This window comes from Mytilus californianus, unplaced genomic scaffold (genome assembly GCF_021869535.1).
Source record: "Mytilus californianus isolate M0D057914Y unplaced genomic scaffold, xbMytCali1.0.p SCAF_4, whole genome shotgun sequence".
NCBI classification, from domain to species: domain Eukaryota; kingdom Metazoa; phylum Mollusca; class Bivalvia; order Mytilida; family Mytilidae; genus Mytilus; species Mytilus californianus.
Window position 1 is genome coordinate 96,532,881 of NW_026262690.1, and position 27,010 is coordinate 96,559,890.

The 27,010-nt window shown below is 31.2% G+C and overlaps 1 protein-coding gene across 1 annotated transcript in view; it reads right to left on the minus strand.

The window, feature by feature from the left end:
• LOC127698927 (proteasome activator complex subunit 4-like) overlaps positions 1-27,010 on the minus strand; it is a 64,456-nt gene that overhangs the window by 35,532 nt on the left and 1,914 nt on the right. The window contains exons 3-21 of the mRNA XM_052202658.1: positions 25,586-25,702; positions 24,736-24,780; positions 22,832-22,981; positions 20,054-20,117; positions 16,505-16,579; positions 15,847-15,966; positions 15,375-15,464; positions 14,338-14,396; positions 13,804-14,010; positions 12,202-12,388; positions 11,315-11,404; positions 10,681-10,745; positions 9,681-9,825; positions 9,232-9,330; positions 5,891-5,963; positions 5,278-5,345; positions 3,168-3,383; positions 2,512-2,666; positions 1,054-1,146 (exon numbers count right to left, since the gene is read on the minus strand). Coding sequence (XP_052058618.1) covers positions 1,054-1,146; positions 2,512-2,666; positions 3,168-3,383; positions 5,278-5,345; positions 5,891-5,963; positions 9,232-9,330; positions 9,681-9,825; positions 10,681-10,745; positions 11,315-11,404; positions 12,202-12,388; positions 13,804-14,010; positions 14,338-14,396; positions 15,375-15,464; positions 15,847-15,966; positions 16,505-16,579; positions 20,054-20,117; positions 22,832-22,981; positions 24,736-24,780; positions 25,586-25,702 — 2,118 coding nt within the window. The remainder of the gene's footprint in view (positions 1-1,053; positions 1,147-2,511; positions 2,667-3,167; positions 3,384-5,277; positions 5,346-5,890; positions 5,964-9,231; positions 9,331-9,680; positions 9,826-10,680; positions 10,746-11,314; positions 11,405-12,201; positions 12,389-13,803; positions 14,011-14,337; positions 14,397-15,374; positions 15,465-15,846; positions 15,967-16,504; positions 16,580-20,053; positions 20,118-22,831; positions 22,982-24,735; positions 24,781-25,585; positions 25,703-27,010) is intronic.

The following is a 27,010-nucleotide window of genomic DNA, read 5'->3' on the forward strand; positions in this document are numbered from 1 at the left end:
TTGTGTTAGAAAAAAAGGCCAAAACTCAAAATCTTAACTTTGACCACTGAACCATGAAAATGAGGTCAAGGTCAAATGACACCTGCAAGCTAGACATGTACACCTTACAATCATTCCATACACCAAATATAGTAGACCTATTGCATACAGTATAAGAAAAACAGATCAAAACACAAAATCTTAACTATAACCACTGAACCATGAAAATGAGGTCAAGGTCAGATGACACCTGCCAGTTGGACATGTACACCTTACAGTCCTTCCATACACCGAATATACTTGACCTATTGCTTATAGTATCTGAGATATGGACTTGACCACCAAAACTTAACCTTGTTCACTGATCCATGAAATGAGGTCGAGGTCAAGTGAAAACTGTCTGACGGGCATGAGGACCTTGCAAGGTACGCACATACCAAATATAGTTATCCTACTACTTATAATAAGAGAGAAATTAACATTACAAAAAATGTTAACTTTTTTTTCAAGTAGTCACTGAACCATGAAAATGAGGTCAAGGACATTGGACATGTGACTGACGGAAACTTCGTAACATGAGGCTTCCATATACAAAGTATGAAGCATCCAGGTCTTCCACCTTCTAAAATATAAAGCTTTTAAGAAGTTAGCTAACGCCACCGCCGCCGGATCACTATCCCTATGTCGAGCTTTCTGCGACAAAAGTCGCAGGCTCGACAAAAATTGGTGCATTCTTTCAGTTTTAAAGGAGGAGGCATGATACTAAGTAATTATTTGGCCCCTCAAATTGCAAAAATAGTAAAATTATTCAACACTTTGAAAATTGTATTAATCTTATTGATAAATACAGGTCAATATAATCTGGACACTTAAGTGCAGAAAGGTCACTTCCTATGTCACTATGATGTCATAAACAGGTTGAAATTAACATATTTGACCAAAAAAATATAAATTAATTACTAAAAAAAATGCCCTACTCCCTGTCTGTTCAAATTTAAACAAATAGTATATTAAAATCAACTGGTTTGGCCATTATTTCAAAGCTTTGGTGTAACTATTTGTGGTGTTACTTACAGATCAACCTTTGTATCCTCCCACATACTTATCACAGCACCAGCACCTTGTAAGCATTCTAATACAACATTCAGTCGACTTAAAAGTTCCTCTCTAAAATTATAAAATTATACAAAATAAGGCAAAAAAAAAAACCAATAACAAAACAATATTATAAAGTACATACTTAACAGTTTCCAATGACCACCTATTAAAGGTGAAGATACAATGTCACATAAATGTTACCTTTTTCCGTAACTTATGCCTAAAATGAATTAAGGGTTCTATACCATAATAAACTACTAGCTGTCTAAACAGACCAGTATGCAGTATAAAATAACAAGAATGTTATCAAAATCATGACTTCTGTGACTTTCCAACAAACTTTAGAAACAGCATTTATAGTTGATCAATGCTTATGCATGAAAAGAATTTATATTATCAGTGTACTCCCAAGAATTTTTCGAAGGCGCAAATATTCGTAGCTATAAACCTTTTTTTTGAAGTGGACTATTGTGACGCGAAACAATCCTTTAGAAATACAATATGAATTTAAAAGCTTTATGACAGGCTAGGTGTTTAATTATGTACACTACTTATAAATTATCATAAAAGAAAATATTATCAATTTACACACATATAAAACACATTAATTATGTTAATATCACAGTCCATATATAGTTAAAATTCAATTTAAGAGTCCAAATTTTGTGATATCAAGAGACTATTCTTTATTTGCTAAGAACAAAATTTCACATTCTGACCTCAACTTTCAATTCCCATTTTGAATTTATCATAAATATTAGTTTACTTTACGTCTTTTTACGTAAAACAACTTCCATTCATAAATATTTGTAGTTGTGTATAGCAAAGTTACCACATGTTTTTATCATTCATAGTTGTATAAAAATAGATTTATTATTGACCAATGATAAAATTTGATATTTAATTGGTGTAATATTGATTTTCTTCTCAGCAGCCATCTTTATCTTTACAAAAGTTATCAACAGTTCATAATCAAATATGAAAATTAACATGCCTTAGGATTATCTTTTAAGGCACTGCGTGCCAATGTAAGCGCTGCTGGGACAACAAAAATATTTGGAAAGCCTTGCGGGACAGCAGTGTCATATCAGCCAGGGGAGAACACTGATTATGTAAACCTCTAGATGTATTTTTGTTTTATTGTGGTTTGGTTGAACTGTTACTATATATTAAAAATATTATGTTCTCACCAACTTTTCTAGACTTAGGGTGTTTAGAGCTTTGTTAAGACACTTGCTATATATTGTTTGTTGTTGAGAACCTTATGTTGACCTCTAGATGTCTTTAGAGTTTTTGTGTCATTCATTTTCTATCTCATTGATGTACACTGTATATCCCTCATCTACTTTTGTGAATCTATATATACATACTCATGACAATTAGGAAGAAGAAAAAGAAAGAGTAGAAACTAATTTCATAAATGGCTATCAATACCTTTTCATTGGATTATCAGCAGATATAGACTGTACAGCTTCTAATTCTTTTCCAAGTATTCTGTGTATAATTTGTGAAGCAAAGTTAACTTCTTCTGTGGAAGGTATATGCCAAACCATTCCTATTTTACTTGAATCACCAGGAACTGCCCAATCCTAAATTGAAGGTAAATTAAGAGCAGTTCTCTGAGAATTAACACAATCTTTTGTAATTTTTTGCACACTTTATATAAACTCAACAAACAGCAATCATAATTTATTTCAATTATCAGTACTTCCATTTGAAAGAAATTGCAAGATTAATAATAGAATTTACTGGATGAATACTGGTACTTTAGGAATCTGAAATAAGTAAGAGGTTGTACACATTGCTGTTATAAATATCTGTGCATTTTCAAAGTTTGCTTAAATCATATATCAATGGATCACAGATTTTTATTCCCCCCTGCAACATATACTTCAATTATCAAACTAATCAAGCTAACAATCATTCTTTTCAAGAATGCATCAGCCATATAATTAAAATACAGACAAGGTCATATGGTTATTCAAACAAAATATTTCTATAGTCGATAATATCAAAATAAAGTTCAGGAAGCCAAAAGAAAAAAAAAACATATATCTAAAGCACAAAAAGATAAATATTGTTTTACTTACATTTATAGGAAGATATTCAGTAACAGGTCTATCAAACGACTCAGCTATACTTTTATAATCCAATGGATAATGTAACGTCAGAGCACGTAAAGTATATCTTATTAACTGTCCTGTAAGTTCATAGCCTTCTACACATTTCAAATGTATTGTTAACTCAATTATTTCCAGTAAATTGTCTTTGTATTTTATCAACTCTGCACCATTGCATCTTACAAGCTGTAAAAATAAAAATATTTATGATAAAAAAAGCTATAACTTCAAATTTAAAAGTAATAGTTAAGTTTAAAGATATTGATACTGTCAATTAGGCATTTTACATTCGCAAATGCAGTTTTACTGGCTACACAGAAATAATATTTCTTCATTGAACCAAGTTTAAATTTCTAAATATTTCATTGGAATAAATGGGTAAAAATTGTTTTCAAGGGCAGTAACTCCTATAAAGGGTCAAATAACAAATTTGGCCATGCTGACCTATTTGTACATTTTGTCCTGATGATCACTATTGCTGTAAAAATTTCTCTATTTATTATAGTTTCTGGAAAAAAATTACAAACATTGGTAATTGGATTTAGAGGGCAATAACTCTTGTAAGAAATGGAATAACAATTACAGCAAAGTAGATCTTGTCTTGATGATCATTGTGGCTGAAAAGAATTTCTATTTACAATACTTCCAGAAAACAATACAAAATGCGTAAGGGTTCCGCAGAACCCAGTGTCTCGCCTACTTTTGCTGTTAATCGCAGGCTCAACAAAAATGAGGAAAAAAATCAATAAAAATATTCCTTAAGATACTATCTTTTGATTGTAAGAAGCTTCTGTCAAAGTTTGGTATAAATCCAGGATAATTTATGAATCTAATAAATGTTTTAAAAACTTTAACTGCAGACTGTATTTAATGTTAACTGGAAGAAAAACTAAGTCCATTTATAAGTAAAATACGGATAACAAATTTCCTTCTAGATACTAGCTTTTGATCATAAACAAGCTTCTGTCCAAGTTTGATACAAATCCAGGATAGTTTAAGAAAGTTATTAAAATTTTAAAAACTTTAACCACAGAGTGAATGTATTGTTTCCAGGCAGAAAAACTAAGTCCATTTATAAGTAAAATACGGAAAAAATAAAATTTGTTTTTTAGCAAATTTACTTCTGGATACTATCTTATGATCATAAACAAGCTTCTGTCCAAGTTTGGTCAAATCCAGGATAGTTTAAGAAAGTTATCAAAATTTTAAAAACTTTAACCACAGAGTGAATGTATTGTTTCCTGGCAGAAAAACTAAGTCCATTTATAAGTAAAATACGGAAAAAATGAAATTTTTTTTTTTAACAAATTTACTTCTGGATACTATCTTATGATCATAAACAAGCTTCTGTCCTAGTTTGGTAGAAATCCAGGATAGTTTAAGAAAGTTATTAAAATTTCAAAAAATTTAACCACAGAGTGAATATTTGTGGCTGCTGCCGACGACGCCGACGGAATGTAGGCTCGCTTTGTCTCGCTTTTTAGACTAAAGTCTAAGGCTCGACAAAAATGGGTAAAAGTCATCTTAGAGAGCAACAACTCCTATGAGGAGTAATTTAAAATTTTGACCATGTGACTTATTTGTATATCTTGTCCCACTAAACATTTTTGTCATTTACAGTTTCAATTTTATCTTTTGTATTTCAAAGATAATAGCCAAAAAAAAAATGATAAAAATCTCTATTTTAGGGTAATAACTCTTATAAGTTATTACCCTGCAGTTTCAGTAAAAACAGATGTTTGGTATATCTTGACATTCTGAACATTTTTGACCCTGTCAGATTTTATCTCTCTATAAAGGTTCTAAAGATAATGGACAATATTCAGGTTTACCCCATGTTCTACTTTAGCCCTGGCATCATATTGGTTCGCATGTGGGATCAATGGACACATTTTTTAAACTAAATACCCCAAGGATAATTGGGGTAAAGTTAAGTTCCAATTGACCAATTACTTTCAGAGAAGGTCTGTGTAAAAGTAAACAGACCTTGACGCGCAACAGATGCCAAGTGATAAGAAAAGCTCACATGGCCCTAGGAGCCAATTGAGTTTAAAACAACAATTAAAGTTTCTATCAGTACCTGGGAGAGCATCAATAGATTCCAGAGAAAACTGTTGTCTAGTCTTTCTTCTTCAGCAAAATCTTCATCTATAATAAGAGGCAGATATGTTATATACAAGAATTTCAAACATTAATAGGTTCAATTTCTAATATTGTCAAATTGAACCAATGTGTACTAAATGTAAGAATTATCTTATCTAAATAAATGATTCAGAGACTGTCAGAAATGGCACCACTTGTACATTTTTATGTGATCACAGAAACAATTTCATACATCTGGAAAATCGGAACCTTATTAAACATCTACATATGAAACACTACATCTGTCAAAATTCCTCAAAAGAATTTTTATTATGCACAGCAACTGTACAAAATTTCATCTGCATCATCTTGGCCATCTCTTTTTAATACAAGACCACAACTAGAGGAAACCCTTCTCAACAGTTTTTCTGAGCAGTGTTTCAACATTGTAATTTATTTGAAGCTACAAAACTTACCACGACCAAAAAAATATCCAGGAAGAGGCTAACAATGATAACTGTTTTATAGTACAATTTAATGGAAATCTGTACCTTCAGAAGTTATAAATTCTGCATTTTGTATAAGTACAAGGTGGTTTTTATTGTACTTACGTGATGCAATATGTTCTTTTATATTTCTGAATAAATGAGGTAAAAATAACTTCAAAGTTGCTTCAGGATTCACCTGAAAGAATGTAAATTTAAATTTAAATTGACAGATGTTAATTTTTTTAATATCTGTATGGAGTTTACTGATTATGAAAATGAACCACTTTTTTACAGACTATATACATATTCACATACCATTATTCTTTCACCACAATAATTTAAATTGTCATTTGCAAAGCTGGTAGATAAAATTAAATAAGAAATACACAATAAAATGCTCCGCAGGGCGCAGCTTGATACGACCGCAGAGGTCGAACCCTGAACAGTTGGGGGAAGTATGGACACAACATTCAAGCTTGATACAGCTTTGGATTTGGATTGTGATTAAATATTTGACACAGCATAGGTTTCTAACACAGATTGAATGTGGTCTAAGAACTTAAAAATTTTAAATTGGACATTCACCTATTATGGTCCAATATCCAAAATCTAAATACATGGTTAGATTCAGCATATCAAAGAACCCCAAGAATTCAATTTTTGATGAAATCAAACAAAGTTTAATTTTGGACCTTTTTGACCTCAATGTGGACAAAGTTGATAACAGGGCCCAAAAATCAAAAATCTAAATACATGGTTAGATTCAGCATATCAAAGAACCCCATATATTCAATTTTTGTTGAAATCAAACAAAGTTTAATTTTGGACCCCGATTTGGACCAACTTGAAAACTGGGCCCATAATCAAAAATCTAAATACATGTTTAGATTCAGCATATCAAAGAACCCTAAGAATTCAATTTTTGTTAAAATCAAACTAAGTTTAATTTTGGACCCTTTGGACCTTAATGTAGACCAATTTGAAAACGGAACCAAAAATTAAGAATCTAAATACACGGTTAGATTCGGCATATCAAAGAACCCCAATAATTCAATTTTTGATGAAATCAAACAAAGTTTAATTTTGGACCCTTTTGACCTCAATGTGGACAAAGTTGATAACGGGGCCCAAAAATCAAAAATCTAAATACATGGTTAGATTCAGCATATCAAAGAACCCCATATATTCAATTTTTGTTGAAATCAAACAAAGTTTAATTTTGGACCCCGATTTGGACCAACTTGAAAACTGGGCCCATAATCAAAAATCTAAATACATGTTTAGATTCAGCATATCAAAGAACCCTAAGAATTCAATTTTTGTTAAAATCAAACTAAGTTTAATTTTGGACCCTTTGGACCTTAATGTAGACCAATTTGAAAACGGAACCAAAAATTAAGAATCTAAATACACGGTTAGATTCGGCATATCAAAGAACCCCAATAATTCAATTTTTGATGAAATCAAACAAAGTTTAATTTTGGACCCTTTTGACCTCAATGTGGACAAAGTTGATAACGGGGCCCAAAAATCAAAAATCTAAATACATGGTTAGATTCAGCATATCAAAGAACCACATATATTCAATTTTTGTTGAAATCAAACAAAGTTTAATTTTGGACCCTGATTTGGACCAACTTGAAAACTGGGCCCATAATCAAAAATCTAAATACATGTTTAGATTCAGCATATCAAAGAACCCCAAGAATTCAATTTTTGTTAAAATCAAACTAAGTTTAATTTTGGACCCTTTGGACCTTAATGTAGACCAATTTGAAAACGGAACCAAAATTTAAGAATCTAAATACACAGTTAGATTCGGCATATCAAAGAACCCCAATAATTCAATTTTTGATGAAATCAAACAAAGTTTAATTTTGGACCCTTTGGACCTCAATGTGGACCAATTTAAAAACGGGGCCCAAAATCCAAAAACTAAATACACGGTTAGATTCAGAATATTAAAGAACCCCATGAAATCAAGAATAAAACCCCATTGAAATTGGTCAAGAAATAAGCAATTTATAGGAAGTATCTTCTTTTGCACAATCCTGTGCTATTAAATATTTCTTGCTATTGCGCAATACTGTACAATTGACAATTTCTTGCTATTGCGCAATATTGTGCTATTGGATATTTCTTGCTATTGCGCAATACTGTGCAATTGAAGATTTCTTGCTATTGCGCAATACTGTGCAATTGAAGATTTCTTGCTATTGTGCAATACTGTGCAATTGAAAATTTCTTGCTATTGCACAATACTAATTATATAATAATTTACACATCCTGTTTGGTGTGTATCTCCTACCATATCATTATTATTTGATTTTAAATATAAATCAGAAATAACCAACTTAAAATGGAAAATTTTAAAAGAAACAAAAAATGAAAAAAAGAAAAAAAAAGAAAAAAAAAAAAATCCCCCCCCAAATTTTTTGAACCCCCTTATGATTCATCACCCCCAAACTCAATCCCAGCCTTCCCTTTGTGGTATGGTACCTTGCAGTACAATTTCAGAGAGATCCATACACTTGAACACAAGTTATTGTCTGGAAACTAGAAAAAAATGTGTTTTTTGGCCCCTTTTTGGCCCCAAATTCCTAAACGTTTAGGGCAATTACCCCCAAACTCAAACCCAGCTTTCCCTTTGTGATATGGAACCTTGTAGTACAATTTCAGAAAGATCCATACACTTACACACAAGTTATTGTCATGAAACTAGAAAAATGCTTGTTTTTTGCCCCTTTTTTGGCCCCTAATTCCTAAAATTTGGAGGCAATTACCCCCAAAATCAATCCCAGCATTCCTTTAGTGATATGGAACCTTGTGGTACAATGTCAGAGAGATCCATACACTAACACACAAGTTATGTGTGGAAGTTACAAAAATGCTTATTTTTGGCCCCTTTTTGGCCCCTAATTCCTTTACTGTTATTACCATAACCCCCAAAATCAATCCCAACCTTCCTTTTGTGGTATTGAACCTTGTGGTAAAATTTCATAAAGATCCATTCACTTAAACTAAAGTTAGAGTGCGAAAACCAATGTGTCTTCGGACGACGCCGGACGACGACGACGCCGGACGACGACGACGCCAACGTCATACCAATATACGACCACAAAAATTTTTTTGCGGTCGTATAAAAAGGTGCAGTATTCCCCTTTTTATCAGATAAATGCACAGGTACTTCAAATGTCTTAAAAGATGTCTAATTTGAGAACAATTGTGCTGCTGGGTAATTATGTCTCATGGATATTTGAAACACGAATCCATAATGAAACATTACAATCTTCTTCAAAAGCTAAATTATAATGGATTTATTCAAGACAAATGGCTTCTTTATGTATGTTTCGATAGCACTGCAGACCTCAATTATTTTCTAAAATCCTTTGCACACCATAAAAAGATAAGAATTAACAGTCAGGACTATAGGACTTGTTGTTTTTGATTGCAACAAGACTTACTTTGGCAGCAGCTCTACACAAATTGGCAGCAAATCTACCTCCAACCTTGGTTTCATAAATGCTATTGGCAACAAAGTGATGAAGATGTCTCAGGGCACTCTGAAATATATATGTAACTTTACATATATAAAGCATTCCAAAATACAAATCAATAAAATATGTTTCATGAAAAGTAAATCAGTGTCCAAATTGCTCTATAATACAGACACTTCTTTTCAACTGCCACATTTATTCTAAAAAAGATGTTAAGAGTCATAAAGTCATATCATATTAACATTTCATTCCTTTTAGGTATAAAAATTACAATCACCTTAACTAATTTTACTTTCTTTATTCCCACTTTTTCTGATTCCTCCTTTGTCACCCTTATATAACTTGATATCATTGAGGATTGGTATAAACTTGTACAACATATTTTACAAAAGAACCATGAGCAATGCAATTAATACCTTAAATATGGCTGATGAACACTGTTGTAGAACTGAGGTAAATGTAGAGGACAATCCTACTTCTAACATCCTTTGTTCAGGGTTCAGTTTACTAACATCGCCATGTATATGCTCTTGAGCACTATTTTCTATTAAACCAAGCACCCTGCAATGTTCAAACCATCAAAATTATGTACAGTGACTAAATATTAAACATTCATGTTAAGTAAGCTAGATTATATACTGTCTACAAAATTACATATTTGGTAGTCTCTGCAGAATTTATTTAAAACTCAAAGTGATTTGGAGTTATTTATATACATGCATGATCATGTATATAAAATTGAGAATGGAAATGGGGAATGTGTCAAAGAGACAACAACCCAACCAAAGAGCAGAAAACAGCCGAAGGCCACCAATGGGTCTTCAACACAGCGAGAAAATCCCACACCAGGAGACAGGCTTCAGCTGGCCCCTAAACAAAAATGTTAATGTACACTTGTCTATTTCTGACGTCAAAATTTAACCTGTAGGTTTTTAAAATTCATGATTTTACTAGTTTTTGTCTTAATTTGGTTGCTGTCCGTTTATCTAAATTACTCAAATTCCTTATAGTGTTCAATTTATCCTGTTCTTGAACAAAGTTTTTTTTATCCAGCACAATGTAAAAGTGACTACTCAGCATATAACACATATGGGAAAAGATCTGCTTACCCTTCCAGAGCACCTGAGACACCAATTGGTTTTTGGTGGGCTTCACATTGCTCATTATCTATGCATGTAATGTTTTGTAGACTGTTGTTTTGTCTTTTTGTCATTTTTTGCAATATTTTGTGTTTCTCACTTTGGTATCTTCCACCTCTTTTTTTTTTAAATGTTCTTCACAAATTTTAAACTACTGATTAAGATTCTGATGTCTGATGCACTCTGTATAACTTCATCAGAAAATTTCATGCAAATCGGTAAATATTTGGAATGTGTATTTCTGGAAGTAATACTTTTATTGACATAAAAACTTTACCTATCCATGAACTGAAGAACAAAGTCTTCAAATTGAGCAGTGGCTGAACACAATTCTCTCTCATTCTGAAAGAGAACAAAAACTGAAACCATAAATATTATGAATTATGAATTTACACTAGAAACACCCATATAACATAATAGTAATCTGCAAACATGGAAATAAATTCATCCCTATTGATATATTTTTGTTTAATGATTCAAAGTGGTAGAAATTCATTTTTGCTTGTAATAACTGAGCTAAATTAAAATTGTTTATGTCAGAATAAAAACCTAGTAATAGAAAGTGTTATCAAACAAATTTTGATAATGCAAATGAACATCTATGACCGATAATTAAACCTAATTTTAGCACAATGAACACCTAATTTCACAAGCTATTTATATGTCATGTCCATCATGATGGCACACACCTTGTTATGCTAAGCATATCTCTTTCTTAATTCAAAGTATCAAGAAACAGGAAGTAAGTGTCTGACAGATTACAAAAGTTTACACTTTACAACTAGTCACTTTCAGTAACTGACAAAGAAAAAACACCTATTAAGAAATCATACAGAATATGACAGAAATTTACCCTACTGAGCTACTGTACATATGTTTACCATCATGTTTGAATGTTAAAGTATGTTTACCTCAGTGAGATCATTCCTCAAATGTAAAGCATCAGAACAGTCTACAATAGGTACTAATGTCACAAATGTTGATATCATCTGGAATGTTACCTGCCAAATAAAAAGATTTATAACTAAAATCACTATCATTTATGCTGTTACAGTAATTAATATGTTCGAATAAAAAGGAGATGTGGAGAATATATCAGTGAGACAGACAAAAGAAATCCATAAGTCATCTAAGATTCACATATTGTCTTCAACGGTAGATACATGTCTATACAATAAGACACAAATTAAATTGCCAAAAGTCTAGAAACTTTAAGATCAAATTACACAAAAACTTCAAAATGATTTCAAAGTAATGTTGTTTTAATCAGATTTATTAAATAATTAATGAAATGTAACCGTTTTCCAAATATACAAACTTATATACATTGAGGTGAAAAAATCCAAAGACAAAGGTATTCTACACGAAGAACTTTGCTTCTAAAAACCATAGCATTAGGAAAAAGAAATCTAAATGATAAATAATAAAAAAATTAAATCCCCCGAGAGACAGAGGCTGCATTGGCCTCCAAAAAGATGTCACCAGAAAATTTGCCGGTGTCCAATCATTTGCACCAAGACCCCCCTATTCAGACAATGAATCATGATTTGTCAACTATGTTTCCTACATGAAAATCGGTTTATAATTTGGGCTGGTAAGGAAGGCAGTATATCATGCAGGAGTAATGGTCCTTAATTGATTGCAATAACTCAGAACGGTTGAACCAAGAATTTACAAATGTTTTGTCTGATCAAAAACGAGAGTCAATTTCTTAATTGTCATTTTTCCTTTTGCTGTTCAGGAGTTATGGTCCTGTTTTTATTACTAACTGGCACTAAATGTTTTTATTTCAAATTACCAAACACTTTTTGAAATCATTTGGATCTATTCCTGGTAAAGCTAGATTCAGCAGTGGTAATACATGAGATTTTCCTTCAGGATAATATTTTGGACTCTGTAACATTGGACGTGCTACTGCCACAATACAAATCATACATGCAATCAATCTGTGTGGTTCTGTCAAATTCTCCATTGCTGGATACATTCTACAAAATATAATTTAGTTAATTATACTGCCTTTTACTTATATAGATGATGACATAGAGCACAGAAGGTAATGAGGTAGCATGTTTATTTTTCTTAATATTTACTATAGAATACTTTGTTATGGTTTTTCTCTGTACAGTTATCAAGATTCTTTGTATTTCAATATTAACATTAAAGAAGAATGTGTCTGAGGACAAGAATGCCCCCACTCAAGCTTTGCAATTTTTCAAGTTAAAAAGAGCATAACTCTAGAACGGTTAATGAGTCACTGCCCAAATTCGAACTATGTCTGCTTGTTGTGGTTTTAAGCACGGACGGACAGTCAAGGGTAACACTTAATGCTCCTTCGCCTATGGCAGGGGCATAAAAACAAAGTGACTATCTTTGTAACTGTCTACAGCAACAGTTTACTGTTAAAAATTCGTAAGGGTTCCGCGGAACCCAGTGTCTCACCTATTTTTGCTGTTAATCGCAGGCTCAGCAAAAATGAGGAAAAAAAAAAAAAAAAATATTCCTCCCTCTCGATACTTTCTTTTGATTGTAAGAAGCTTCTGTCCAAGTTTAGTAAAAATCCAGGATAGTTTATGAATCTAATAAATGTTTTAAAAACTTTAACTGCAGACTGTACATGTATGTAATGTTAACTGGCAGAAAAACTAAGTCCATTTATAAGTAAAATACGGAAAAACAGGAACAAAATTTCCTTCTAGATACTAGCTTTTGATCATAAACAAGCTTCTGTCCAAGTTTGGTACAAATCCAGGATAGTTTAAGAAAGTTATTAAAATTTTAAAAACTTAACCACAGAGTGAATGTAATGTTTCCTGGCAGAAAAACTAAGTCAATTTATAAGTAAAATACTGAAAAAATGGATTTTTTTTTTTACCAAATTTACTTTTGGATACTATCTTATGATCATAAACAAGCTTCTGTCCTAGATTGGTAAAAATCCAGGATAGTTTAAGAAAGTTATTAAAATTTTAAAAACTTTAACCACAGAGTGAATGTAATGTTTCCTGGCAGAAAAACTAAGTCCATTTAGAGGTAAATTACGGAAAAAATGGATTTTTTTTTTTACAAAATTTACTTCTGGATACTATCTTATGATCATAAACAAGCTTCAGTCCTAGTTTGATAGAAATCCAGGATAGTTTAAGAAAGTTATTAAAATTTCAAAAACTTTAACCACAGAGTGAATATTTGTGGACGCCGCCGCCGCCGACGGAATGTAGGATCGCTATGTCTCGCTTTTTCGACAAAACTCGAAGGCTCGACAAAAATGGAAAGATTTTGGTTCAATTTCAATCAAGTTTCAAATGCAAGAACTATTGCAATTAAAGCAATTAAAGAGGTTAAGTTTATGAAATAAAAGTCTCTATAACAAAATTGAAGTTACTAAGATAAACCCAATCACCTTTCAAGAAGATCAGGAACAACGATTTCTGGACGTAGATTAGACAAGTGTCGAAGAGCTATCGCTGAGTCTTGGCTGCCATATTTACTGAACATAGATACACAGATTACAGGTCTCATACTCTCAACAAATTTAGTAATGTCATCTTCTGTTAGCTTCTCATTGTCTGGTATTGGTGTATGCCAGGAGGATTTCTTATATCTCTCTCTGCATACAAAAGAAAAAGAAAAATGAAATTTACCATTTATTTGACCAATTTATTTTTAAAATATTATACATTTAAAATATCTATGGCAGGAAGTTTATCAATAGTTGTTATACTGAAATGTATAGTCTTCAGAAATATCTAAATTATTTCAATGGTCTACGAATTCCATAGCTGAGGTCAAGGCCAATGACATGTTACTCCTACAAATACTAAATCATTTAATTTTAACAATTAAAATCATTGCTGCAAGAGCATTCATTTCTATGTCTTCCCTCTAGCATATTTCTTTCCAAGTACCGGTAAGACATATATTTACTATATTTTACCTGTGTAATCTCTTGACAAGTAACTTCGGAAACCACATCAGCAACCCACTTAACTTGATCTGCAAAATCATAAATATTTACAGCAAATAAATATATACTCAATCTCCTTTGTATAAAAAATAATAATCAAGAAGACAACATATATGTATGTGCTGTTATTGGTTGATCACAGATTTTGATATGAATATGTCTAAATTTCTTATTGTTTCCAATACTTACCTTCATAATTGTTAATCGAATAATGGTCATCCAGTATATTCAGGATCAAAATATTCAAGTACAATGAATAAAATAACCCTACTTTGTTTAAAAGTGATATGCTGACTTGATAGTTTCAACTTGATGACTTCAAAGGTTATACAGTCAACAAAATGCAGGTCCTACCTAAACAAATCTTTCTAACTCTGAAACCTAATTCTAAACCATAAATGATAAATGGTTTACTTTTAAAAAAAAAAAAAGCAATTATCAGTTTTAAAGTCTTTAGTTTTTCTGTGATTTGTATTTTCTAAGATATGGACCTCAATAAAAAGTTAACAGACACCATTCATGTGTACAATGAAAGTCAAAATGATCTAATTTCAGCTGGACCTTTGTCAATAAACATGATGTATCAACTGACAATAGATCTAAAAATTGTAGTTACTTAAATCTGGACACCAACACAAAAATTAAATGTGACAGACAAACAAATGAATAGCTGGAAAAACTTTGTCAGACAAGGGGTTAAAAATTATTCACAGTAGAGTTCATATCACAAATATATGACAAATGCAAAAAAAATTATATGGGAACATGTTGTGAATTACAAAACCCATGCTAGACCTTTTTCATGATAATTTGGGAGCATGTTTAATTAATACTTCCCAAGATAAAAACAATATTTCGTCATATTTATTCAAATTTCACAGGAAAATATAGAATTTTCTTGTGAAAGCACTTATTAGACATGCTTAAAATTTTATATGATTAAATGGTCTATTGAATATCTCAAAGTTAATATTTGTATAGTCAATATCATTAACTGTCAAACTTACATTCCATTTTCCCAGGTTTGAAGGATGGTAGAATGTCTGTAAAGTCTTGAATAACTTGTTTATATGTTCCTGTACATTTTTGTTTCTTCCCTAAAACAAAATATAACAATGAAAAGTTCTTCATTTCTTATTAAATCATCATTTTTTTATCTTCAAAAATCGTTCTTTACCTAGTTTATATATTCATTATTTTAAATACCCTCAAAAATATCCTTAAACTTATTATGCATCACATCTAAAAGAATATGTCTACTTTTCAAATACATTTTATATGAAACCCCAAATTAATAATATGAACAGAAACTTGAGAAATAGACTTGATGACTACTACTTAACATTACCATTTAATAAAGACAAATTTCTTTTTGACTGTTTTATCGTGTTGTTATCTTATTGACATATACCAAAAATCTTCTTTTATTCGGAACAATGATACAATAAAGAAAAGCTTTAAAAAAAGCAGATAATTTACCATTAGAGAAACAACCCATGTGACAGTGCTGTGTACATCATATGTGTTATTTGTTCTTCCAATCTGTACTTCCTGTGTTCCAACTGGTAAGTTAAAACTTCTCAAGAATCTGTTGAATATCTAAGTAAAATACAAATCACACTGTTAAACATTATTTATAGATATCTGAACATTTTTGGGTCTGCAAAATGTGAAAAATTATTTCTTTCTGTCTTGGTTGTTTGTGTCATAGAGTTTCTGTCTCATGGACATATACTACATGACTCCATTTATTCATATGTATCATACATATGGTGGTGAATTGTGAAAAGTAATTCAAATGTTTCATCATTTGATCTTTGGTAAATCCTTTAATCCATCAAATATATCAAGACCATAATCATGGATTTATAAAATAAAATTACAGTATGAAATTATGTGAGGCCAGTCATTTAAAAAAATTATGACACTGACGACAACGATGTGATTTATAACCACCCTGACTACCCATGAGGGTCTTGCACAGTCATTTTTGTTGACATTGCATTTTTAACAAGCCTCCTTTATTAATGACATAATAACAATGAAAATTCAATTCTTAATGGGTAATCTACAAGATGGACTGACCAAAATAGTGTTACATCACAAATTGTAGCACAACAGACACTGTTTATTTTACCTTAGAAATGTGTGGTGTCCAGTCAATATAACCAATATTATCATGTGCCAATCTTGCAAATAAGTTAACTAAACTCTGAAATATTAGAAACAAAATTATATACACTAGCAGAATTCATTTAAACCTTTTTTGCATCTGAAAAAAACTAAAAAGTTGTACTTTGCTTAAGTACTAAACTACTTTTAGTATCTAAATACTGAAACAAAAAACAGAATAACAAATTATCAATATAAATCTTGCCTGGTCCTCATTTTATCAGAACAATGTTATCATCAAAGAAATTGTCATTAAAACCACTTCATATCAAATTCACATAATAAAAGGTCATCATTTACTTAAAATTATGTCATAAATGTTTGTGTAAACACATTAAGTTAGGTCTCAAAATTTACTTGGCAGATTTAAGTTTATAGGGAGTTTGACATCCATGCATGAATATATTTAGTTGAGTATAATGACCATTTACTAGTAAAGAGAAAAAGAAAGACAAAATAAGACTAATTAAAGTAATTGAAAGAGAAAGGTAGGTTATAATGACCTTATCTGATGTACAGTACGGGTAGAGACTTATTATTATGGATGTCTTAGTCCGTCTAGATGTCAGACTGGTCGGACAGTTGTCTCAGTGTAATTAACACCTGCTGTGATATTAACCTGTACATCAATATCCTTGTGGAAGGTCGTAAATCAATCTGTACCAGCTTGATTAGAATTAATTTTACCTGTACAGATATTTTAGTATTTATGGAGGATAGATAATAAATGTAAAATATTGTTTTGTATTCAAAGAAAAAATTACAATAAAAATAAAAATTTAATATGAATATGGGATCAACTTTTTTTTAACTTGAAAATGAAAGAAAGACAATTTTTAACAATGTACTGTAAAAATGTGTTGCCAATTATAATAATTGTGTTTGTGCCAATAAACTATTTGTATTTGTATTTGTAAACCGTAAATATTTCATTTTATTCAAAATTATAACAACCAGGACTGTTTTCAATCGAAGTTTTAATCAAAATGTTGAGACATCAATCCCGTAAATTATACGAGTTTTCGTTGATGGTTACAATATTTCCCCCTTTTAACGTCCTGTTCCTTTATGTTATTAATAGAAACACAATTTTAAGTATAAGGCCAACATATCATATTTATAAAGTATATAAACAAATTGAATATAGGCATTGTGAATAAACTGTTATTTTCCTTTCGATACCACGTTCCCCATCGGAGCCTCTACGTCTATTCATACCTGTCAATCATTTCTCGCACGTAAAACAATTTGGTCAGCCAGATCATCTGTGCTTTCTATTTTGACATATATTTCCCGTTAATATCTTTGAAAAAATTGTTTTTTTTACAATATTTATAACGCCGTGATCATCTTTCGATTCCTAGTTTTATATAAAAAAAACTTTTAATATGCACGTCAATATTCTATGACCCAGCATTATTTTAAATTTTGTTTGTTAATAAATTTCCATATAATGGAAATAACAGATTTGTTGACACTCGTTGTATTATAACAAAGATATTGCCTTTCTATTTCCATGTTTGAAATTTTAATGAAAATCATGTTTTTATAAACATATTTTACGAATTGTGTCAATCAATACACGAAGATCAAAGTTTTACACTATTCATGATCAGCCGTCTTTACTTTTGCGTCGTATTTCTAGCCATTCTCTAAAGCTTGTGCAGTCAGTAAGATTTTGTAAATCGATGTCGGCAGTTTAAATTGTATAATTCCCGAAATTTAAAGGAGGTGTCCGAATAAATTATTTAAATAGGAATCTGGGTGTTGACTGATAAATATAATAAATAAATTAGTTAAAGAAGACTAAAGCTTGTTTTGTTTATATTGCAAAACATGAAACCCTGGCGGGTTAAAATGCAAAGAATATAATTATATTTATAATTACAAGGATTAATTAAATTTTCTATTCTGGTAAATCAATTATTAATGGATCTCGATCAAGAGCCTCAAAACTAACGCACAATACTGCCAATCATTACGTATCAAATTAAATCATGAATAGATTTTCCCACGGTCGGTCAGTAAGGTCACCTGTGTTAACTGTTACGATATTTCCCGCCATATGAAAATCACGTGCATTTGACAAAATTAATCCAAGCTATTTTTAGCTTTTCACGGCAAATATTTTTTTTTAGATTGGTGTCAAAAATACAACATAAAAGTTAACATGCATTGTGCGTAAATTAATATTATGCAATTAAGAGTCAATGCAGCACCACAAAATTATTTAAATAGGAGTTATTGCATTTCTTTAGACTACAAATCATAGTAAATATTTAATTAACTGGTCATCAAACAATTGAATGCTTCTAGTTTTAATGTCCATTCATTTCAGTGGCAATTATTTCATGCATATTTAACAAACACAGAAATATCAAAATAAACCTAATTCCAGAGAAGAATCGTTATCTTCTTCTAGTGTTATTATTTGCGTACTACTTTAGTTATATATCACCAACTTTCGGACAATATTTGTTTACAGTAAAAAGTAAATTCACAATTATAAAGAATCACCAAACTACTAGTATACAAGTAATGCTCACTGTAATTATTTTTATTTCAGAACTGACCCAACGCAGACTGAAAATTAAATACAAATGTAGTGTTGTCAAACTAAAACGTATGCAGCAGCACTTTGCACATCATTCTGCTAATCAATGGGTTTACGTGGAAAATAAATCAGTAAAACAAAAATAACCTTCCAGAAATAAAAAAGAAAATATTTTAAAAACTGTATGCCAACAAATACGAAAAAGATACATAACAAAAAAAAAAACAAGGGAACATAGAAAATAATATTTTGAGGAATATAAACAGCATTTGAAATATAAAAAGCCATAATTAAAAAAATAGGCTATTTTTATTAAAACAAAGTTGTCTCCAGTACTTCACCTGTAAAAATATTTTATGTCAAATACGATGTAGAACTAATCAATAAAGTGACTGAGAGATTTAAATCACATGGTAACCTGATTCTGAAATCAGTGAAGCGTAATAATCTAGTAGCACGGATTGAGATGAAAGGACAATTATAATACCGTTCACACCTGGATCTGTTGATTAATGACCATACTACCTACCATAAAAAAGTCGGATTATTCATTTCCGACATGTCCCAGTCCGTTATTTATAGTAATAAGTCTCTACCCGTACTGTATGCCTCACAACCTTTGGCCAAAAATTAACTCTGAGATGTCAGTATGATGAACTTCTTTTTTATGAATGCATATTATTATTGACTACAAGGGAGGAAAATTCTTCCATCTCATGACTGAATGTCAATGTTTTAGCAAAATCTTAAATGATTTGGTTTCATTGAGGACCAGAAAATTAGCTTAGATGAAAAATCAATTGACTGGATGGAAGGCTGATGTCCCTGGTTGTACCTCCTTACCAATTTGACTGATTGTAGGAGTCTGGAATTGAACAAAATGCAGAAGTTTCGTAGGTATATCGGTACCTGAATAGTCATCAACCAACATAAAAAATACATGAACTTAAAATAACTTACTGCTTCCCATGGTGGTGTGTTATGGCAGGAATCCCATAAATCTATAAATTCTTCAAACCACAGTCTGAAAATAAAATAATGTAAAATATTTCAGAAAATGAAGTACGACTGAAGAAAAAGCAAAGCAATAAAATGTTAAGACTAATTTGGGGGGATATTCACTTCTGGTTGCAATTTGTTTTCACCTCACCAAATCAATCACAAGAAAGCAGACAATTTAAAGAATAAGAATGAGAAAAAGTTTAATTTATTCTTTCCAGCTACCATAATCGGTTTTGTAAAGTCCTCACTGGTACATTGTCCGCATCCCCCTTTACAGCACGAGAATTCAGGGAAAAACCTTTTCGTAACTGGTTGAAAACTTCTAATGGAACTGCTGTAATTTCTTATCATGTGTGATCGTTTGTGGTATTTTCATACATGGTTTTCCATGAAAATCACCCCATTTCCATCATCAAGTAGATGAAAATGCTTGTCAATAATTCTGGAACACATCAGGAGTGTTAAAATAAGTCAAATTCCCCAAAATACAATTGAGAAAGTTATGTTTGACATTAGATAAATGTACGAATAGCACGTGTAAATCGAAAATAAATACGGCGAAACCCATAATGAATAGATATCACTAGAATACAACTTTGAAAGTAAAACAGTTCCGTCCTTTAGTTAAATACTGTTTAATATATCCATCACATTGATGTTTGAAGAATCTTAAGCAAAACAGAACACATGCGTCAGTATTATGAAACACAAAAAACAGAACGATAACCGATTATGTTTTGTAGTTTATACATCGTTATGCGTATACTTATACACTTTTTCATTCCGTTAAATACAAGCTGATTCCAGTTTATGTTATGCAATGCTATGAAAAGAAACAAAGAATTTGTAATGAAGCATTTAATTTTGATATGTATCAGTTAATTGAATTTTAAATGCATATTAATATAGATTTGGTAATAATAAGGGCGTCCTCTATTTCAGTAACAAACATGGCAGAATGTAAACAAACTTCACAAAATTGAGTTTCTCTTATATGTCTTGCTTATTATACTTTATAATCAGCACCCCTGCTGGCAAGATAAATTTTGGAGTAAAAAAAACACATACTATATAAGCCAGAATTTAGTACTATATTTTGCTAGATACAATTGTGTTTGCATAAGATTAAGTACTTGGATGAGAAATCAGAAATTGTATCAATTTCAACGTCTCAGAGCCAATACTGCTAACCTCGATTCTATACCAGGGCCAATACAGAAACAGCCAGTTAATTACACTACTAAACAAGAATGCAACTGTTGTAATGTTAAGCATACCCCAACTCGTAATTCAAAGTATCGTAAAACAGGAAGTAGGTGTCTAAAAGTTCAAAAAGTGCACACACATAACAACTCATCACTGTCAAATGGTTGACTAAATATGACTTCATTTTGAGAAAGAGTGACAAAAGTTTTTGAGTTTATTTAAAATAATGAATAAACAGCTGCGCCATGAGCACATGATACGCCCGTCGTCTTGTGTGTGAATTTTTATGCAATAATCATAAATAGTTTCTGACATACGGCCTGACATGCGAAAACCCCCTTTTTTTACAAAAAACTCAATATCTGTAAAATAGAATTTTGAATCAAAACCAAAAAGTATACAGATCTTAAGATTAATATAACTAAGAAGTGTGTAAAATTTTAAGCAATAATCCTAAATCGTTTTTGAGATACGGCGCGACATGTGAAAAACCCCTCACCCTTTTTTTACAAAATACTCAATAACTCAAAAATAAAATTTTGAATCATCACCAAAAAGTATGCAGATCTTAAGATTGATATAACTAAGAAGTGTGTAAAGTTTTAAGCAATAATCATTAACTGTTTTTGAGATACGGCGCGACATGTGAAAAACCCCTCCCCCTTTTTTAACAAAATACTCAATATCTCAAAAATAAAATTTTGAATCATCACCAAAAAGTATACAGATCTTAAGATTAATATAACTAAGAAGTGTGTAAAGTTTTAAGCATTAAGCATAAACTGTTTTTGAGATACGGCGCGACATGTGAAAAAAAACACACACCTGTTTTAGTTACTAAGTCCTGTAACTCAAAAAGTTTTAATCTTATTTTCACCAAAAAGTATACAGATCGTTTGACCATCATAAGAAACAACTATTATAAGTTTCATGAAATTTGGAAAAGTCGTTCTCAAGTTACGGTGCGACATGTTTACGCCGGACAGACGACATTTGTATACCATAATACGTCCCGTCAAAATTTTGACGCGCGTATAAAAATTCAAAGTATCCAGGAACAGGAAGTAAGTGTCTAACAGTCATTCTGTTCCGTAGTACTTGAGAAAAGAGTGATGAAAATTTTAAGTTCATTCAACATATTGAAAATTCAAAGTATTGCAAACATGGAGTAGATGTCTGACAGACCTGAAAAGTGATCACATGGCACAACACATCACTGTCTAGCTGCTGACCAAATACTAAAATATTTTGTTCAGTGGTACTTGAGAAAAGCATGACAGGAATATTTGTTAAATGAACAGAAGGACAAACAAAAGGACAAGATGAATGCAATATAACCCCCACGTTTAAGAGTAGGATAAAATAAAATATTAGGCAAAACCCATGTGCCAGGTATTAATTTCCCTTTCTTTTCTATGTTATGTTGTTTCTTCCTTATATGTACATGTACCAGGAAAGACCTATATACATGTACTATGCATTGTGTGAACTATTAAAAATATAACCTATTAATTCAGTTTTTCTACTTACTTAAATCCCTGATCATGCTCTGAAGGCGGTAGATTTGTAGGCAAAAAGTACTCAAAACAATGCATGGCTTTAATATGTGTTACATCAAAAGGACACATTAATGGCCTCCATTCATCTAACATCTCTTGTGTAGCTTCTATTGGGAAGTACCTAGATTTTATAAAAACAGATTATTTCACATTATACAGTATACATCCTATCATTAAATAAATTTAAAAAGCACCATTAACAAATGTTAAACTTATATGAAACTTCAAATTTAAAAAAAAGTTGTATAAGTTTTATATACATGATATACTTAGCTTGAATGGCTAAGTTTTACTATAAAACAAGTGTATGTGAACATTCTTGTAAAAGAAATTCCTTTACATTATCAAAATCTTCATAAATGTACTGCTTTGAATTATTGTCTTCCTGTGCAATAATTCACCGATATTTTCCAGTATGCAGTGACCATAACTACAACCTCTCGTTAGAACTTCGGCCACCTCACAGCGCAAGTGTAAGGGGAAAACTGTGATGAAAGAATGTAAACAAATATGCACTGGAAGGTAAATAGTAATAACTGATTTTTTAAGAAAACAAGCATTCTGAGAGTATTGCATGGCAATACATAGTCCCCTACCGGGTAAAAATTCATTTTACTGGAACAAAATGCTAACTTGTTCTATAACTTGTCATGGTGTAAACAAAAAGTAAACATCATGTCAATATCTTCAAGCATGACTAAAAACAGTGTGGAAAACTGATTATATGAGTGAAAAAAATATTAGATATGATTAATAGTTCTCTAAAATAAGTTATGATGTAATACAGTGTATATCTATTTTCAAATTATAATCAAATATAATTAATAGTTCCAAATATTTTTTCTTTCATTTGTCACAAACTAATATAGATTTGTAACTTATCTATAAAATGTCAACAACTTTTATCTACACAATGTAATGTATTGAAATATATACATTAAAAAACATAGATTATTATCTAATTAAAGGATTTCTCTTCATAATTTTTTTTATATATATAGCATTCAGAAAATTAGTTTATACTAAATAACAAACAAACCTGCCAAAAAATTCTTCAAATAATTTAACACAGAATGTCTTTTAAAAAATGAGTTATCTCCCTTTGTACAGAAATATGGTTTAACATAGTACTCTAACATTAGATATGGTCCAGAGTTATGGTCCATAACTCTGGACTAAATCATCAGACCGGAACAAAATTCGAACTTGACCTATAACTTATCATGATTAAACTATATACCAAATATCAAATCAATATCTTCAAAAACGAAGAACAAAAGTGTGGAAAGCTGATTTGCCAGACTGACGGATGGATGGACGGACAGATGGACAGACAGACGGACGGAGTGCAAACCTAAAATCCCCTTCGACTTCGTCGGTAGGGGACTAAAAATAAAACAACAAATCATTTAACAAATGTTCAGGAAAAGTTTAATTAACACATGGGAACGCATGGAAAATGTACAAGAAAACATATCATGGCTCTATCAATTCACTTATTTGGCATGTGTTCCACATGTGTATCAATATCACGATCCGGTAAACTTCTGCAACAAACTCGAAAGTTAATTAGCCTGCGATCAACAATCACTGAATGAAATGTTATTTGTCGAAAATACATTATAGATTTGTAATAATATAAAAAACATGCATACAGGATTTAGTTTAGTATATATGCATGCGTTGGTTCAATAATTTTGATATAAAAATTACAAGAAACTCACTTCATATGACTTTAAGGCTGAGAATATTTTGATTTTTTTAGAACTATGAACTCCCATGGTCAAAAATGATAAACTCCTTCACCCATACAAAAATGTTCTTATTAAGAACCCTGTCTAAATAAATAAACATGTGAAATAGAGATCTACTTACACTCTACATTGCTTGACTAGACTTTTTATAACATTCTCAATGTTACTGAAATATAAAAAAAAATAATATGGCATACTGTTAAAACTTATCACTATCATGACTATTGTGTATATATAATATTAACTTTTTTTCCATTTCTTCTTAGTCTGGTTCTTACTTTTTTCATTGAAGCAGTCACATTCAGTGTTTGAGTTCTGATATAAACATTTACACATATACTATTCACGAACAGTTTTAAAAATGTACATTTGGAACAGACTATAAGTTAATAAAACTAGCTCTTTTGAATTTAATACTCTGAAAGATTATATATTTGGCTTGCTAAATTAGGTCTCATGGGACATGGGTACCTGATGAAGACTATTACCTGAACACGTAGTGTGTATGGAAATATGTGTAAATACGTATTTAACAAAGTTTCTTGTGTTTTCTATGGACTGAAGGGTAAGGCAAAAGAGTCTAAAAATTGTTGAGTCTAAATTCAAATAGTTTAACAAACTTATTTTATTTGAACAAAGGCATTGTTACATCAATATCAAAATTTTAACAAATAATATTTCTTATGAAACTACATTAATGTAATTCGGATAGTAACTTTACAGAAAATATCATTGATCTATCACAAGTTGTTCCTATCAAACTGACTTAAGCAAAAAACTTAACATTGAAAATTAATTCAGTCACTGGACCATGACCTAGGGGACAATAATAAAATTACCAAGGTTTGTTTATTATCACAAAGAAATTAAATAACTTGAGTTGATAGAAAGCAATATCCAATTCTCACTGGTTATGAAACCAGTATTATTTTTCATAATAATACATAGCAACTTTATGAAATAACAATTACCTTGGAAACAGCTGCAAACCATGGTGTTCGTATGGTGAATAAGCCACATATTCAACCAATTTATATAATGGCCTCCAATGAAGAACTAAATCTTCTCTGTTAAGTAGATCTCTTTTCCTATAAATTATACAACAACTATGATAAGGGGGAACACAAAAATTGAAGGAAAAAAAACTTCTTTATGTGACTATACCACCATGTTTGTTTTGTGTGATTAAATCTCAAAACATAGATCTATAATGCATGCTGGGGCTGAACTGGACAAAAAAAATCAATTATTACTGTAACAATAGATTTGCAGATTCAGACTTTTGTCAGCTGTTAATTAAGAGCTAAAGTATCCCAAAAAGATAAAGAACTTGACAATCATACCACATCTCTTAATTTTTATATTGATAATTTCATCAACTCTAAAATTCAGCTGGGCAGAAGCATAAAAATAATAAAATAGTCGCTGGGGCGCAGCTTGATACGACCGCAGAGGTCGAACCCTAAACAGTTGGGGCAAGTATGGACACAACATTCAAGCTTGATACAGCACTGAATTTGGATTGTAATTAAATATTTGACACAGCATAGGTTTCTCACACAGAATGAAAGTGGTCTAAGAACTTAAAAACTTTTAATTTACCTATTCAAACCATATCATTATTATTTGTTTTTATATATTAATCAGAAATAACCAATTTAAAATGGAAAATTTTAAAGAAAAAAAAGGAAAAAATAATCCCCCCAATTTTTTGAACCCCCTTATGATTCATCACCCCCAAACTCGATCCCAGCTTTCCCTTTGTGGTATGGTACCTTGCAGTACAATTTCAGAGAGATCCATACACTTGAACACAAGTTATTGTCTGGAAACTAGAAAAATGCTTATTTTTGGCCCCTTATTCCTAAACTTTTAATTACCCCCAAACTCAATTCCAGCTTTCCCTTTGTGATATGAAACCTTGTAGTACAATTTCATAAAGATCCATACACTTACAAGTTATTGTCATGAAACTAGAAAAATGCTTGTTTTTTGCCCCTTTTTGGCCCCTTATTCCTAAAATTTGGAGGCAATTACCCCCAAAATCAATCCCAGTATTCCCTTTGTGGTATGGAACCTTGTGATACAATGTCAGAGAGATCCATACACTTACACACAAGTTATTGTCATGAAACTAGAAAAATGCTTGTTTTTTGCCCCTTTTTGGCCCCTAATTCCTAAAATGTGGAGGCAATTACCCCCAAAATCAATCCCAGCATTCCCTTTGTGATATGGAACCTTGTGGTACAATTTCAGAGAGATCCATACACTTACACACAAGTAATGTCTGGAAGTTACAAAAATGCTTATTTTTGGCCCCTAATTCCTTAACTGTGGGTACCATAACCCCCAAAATCAATCCCCACCTTCCTTTTGTGGTATTGAACCTTATGGTA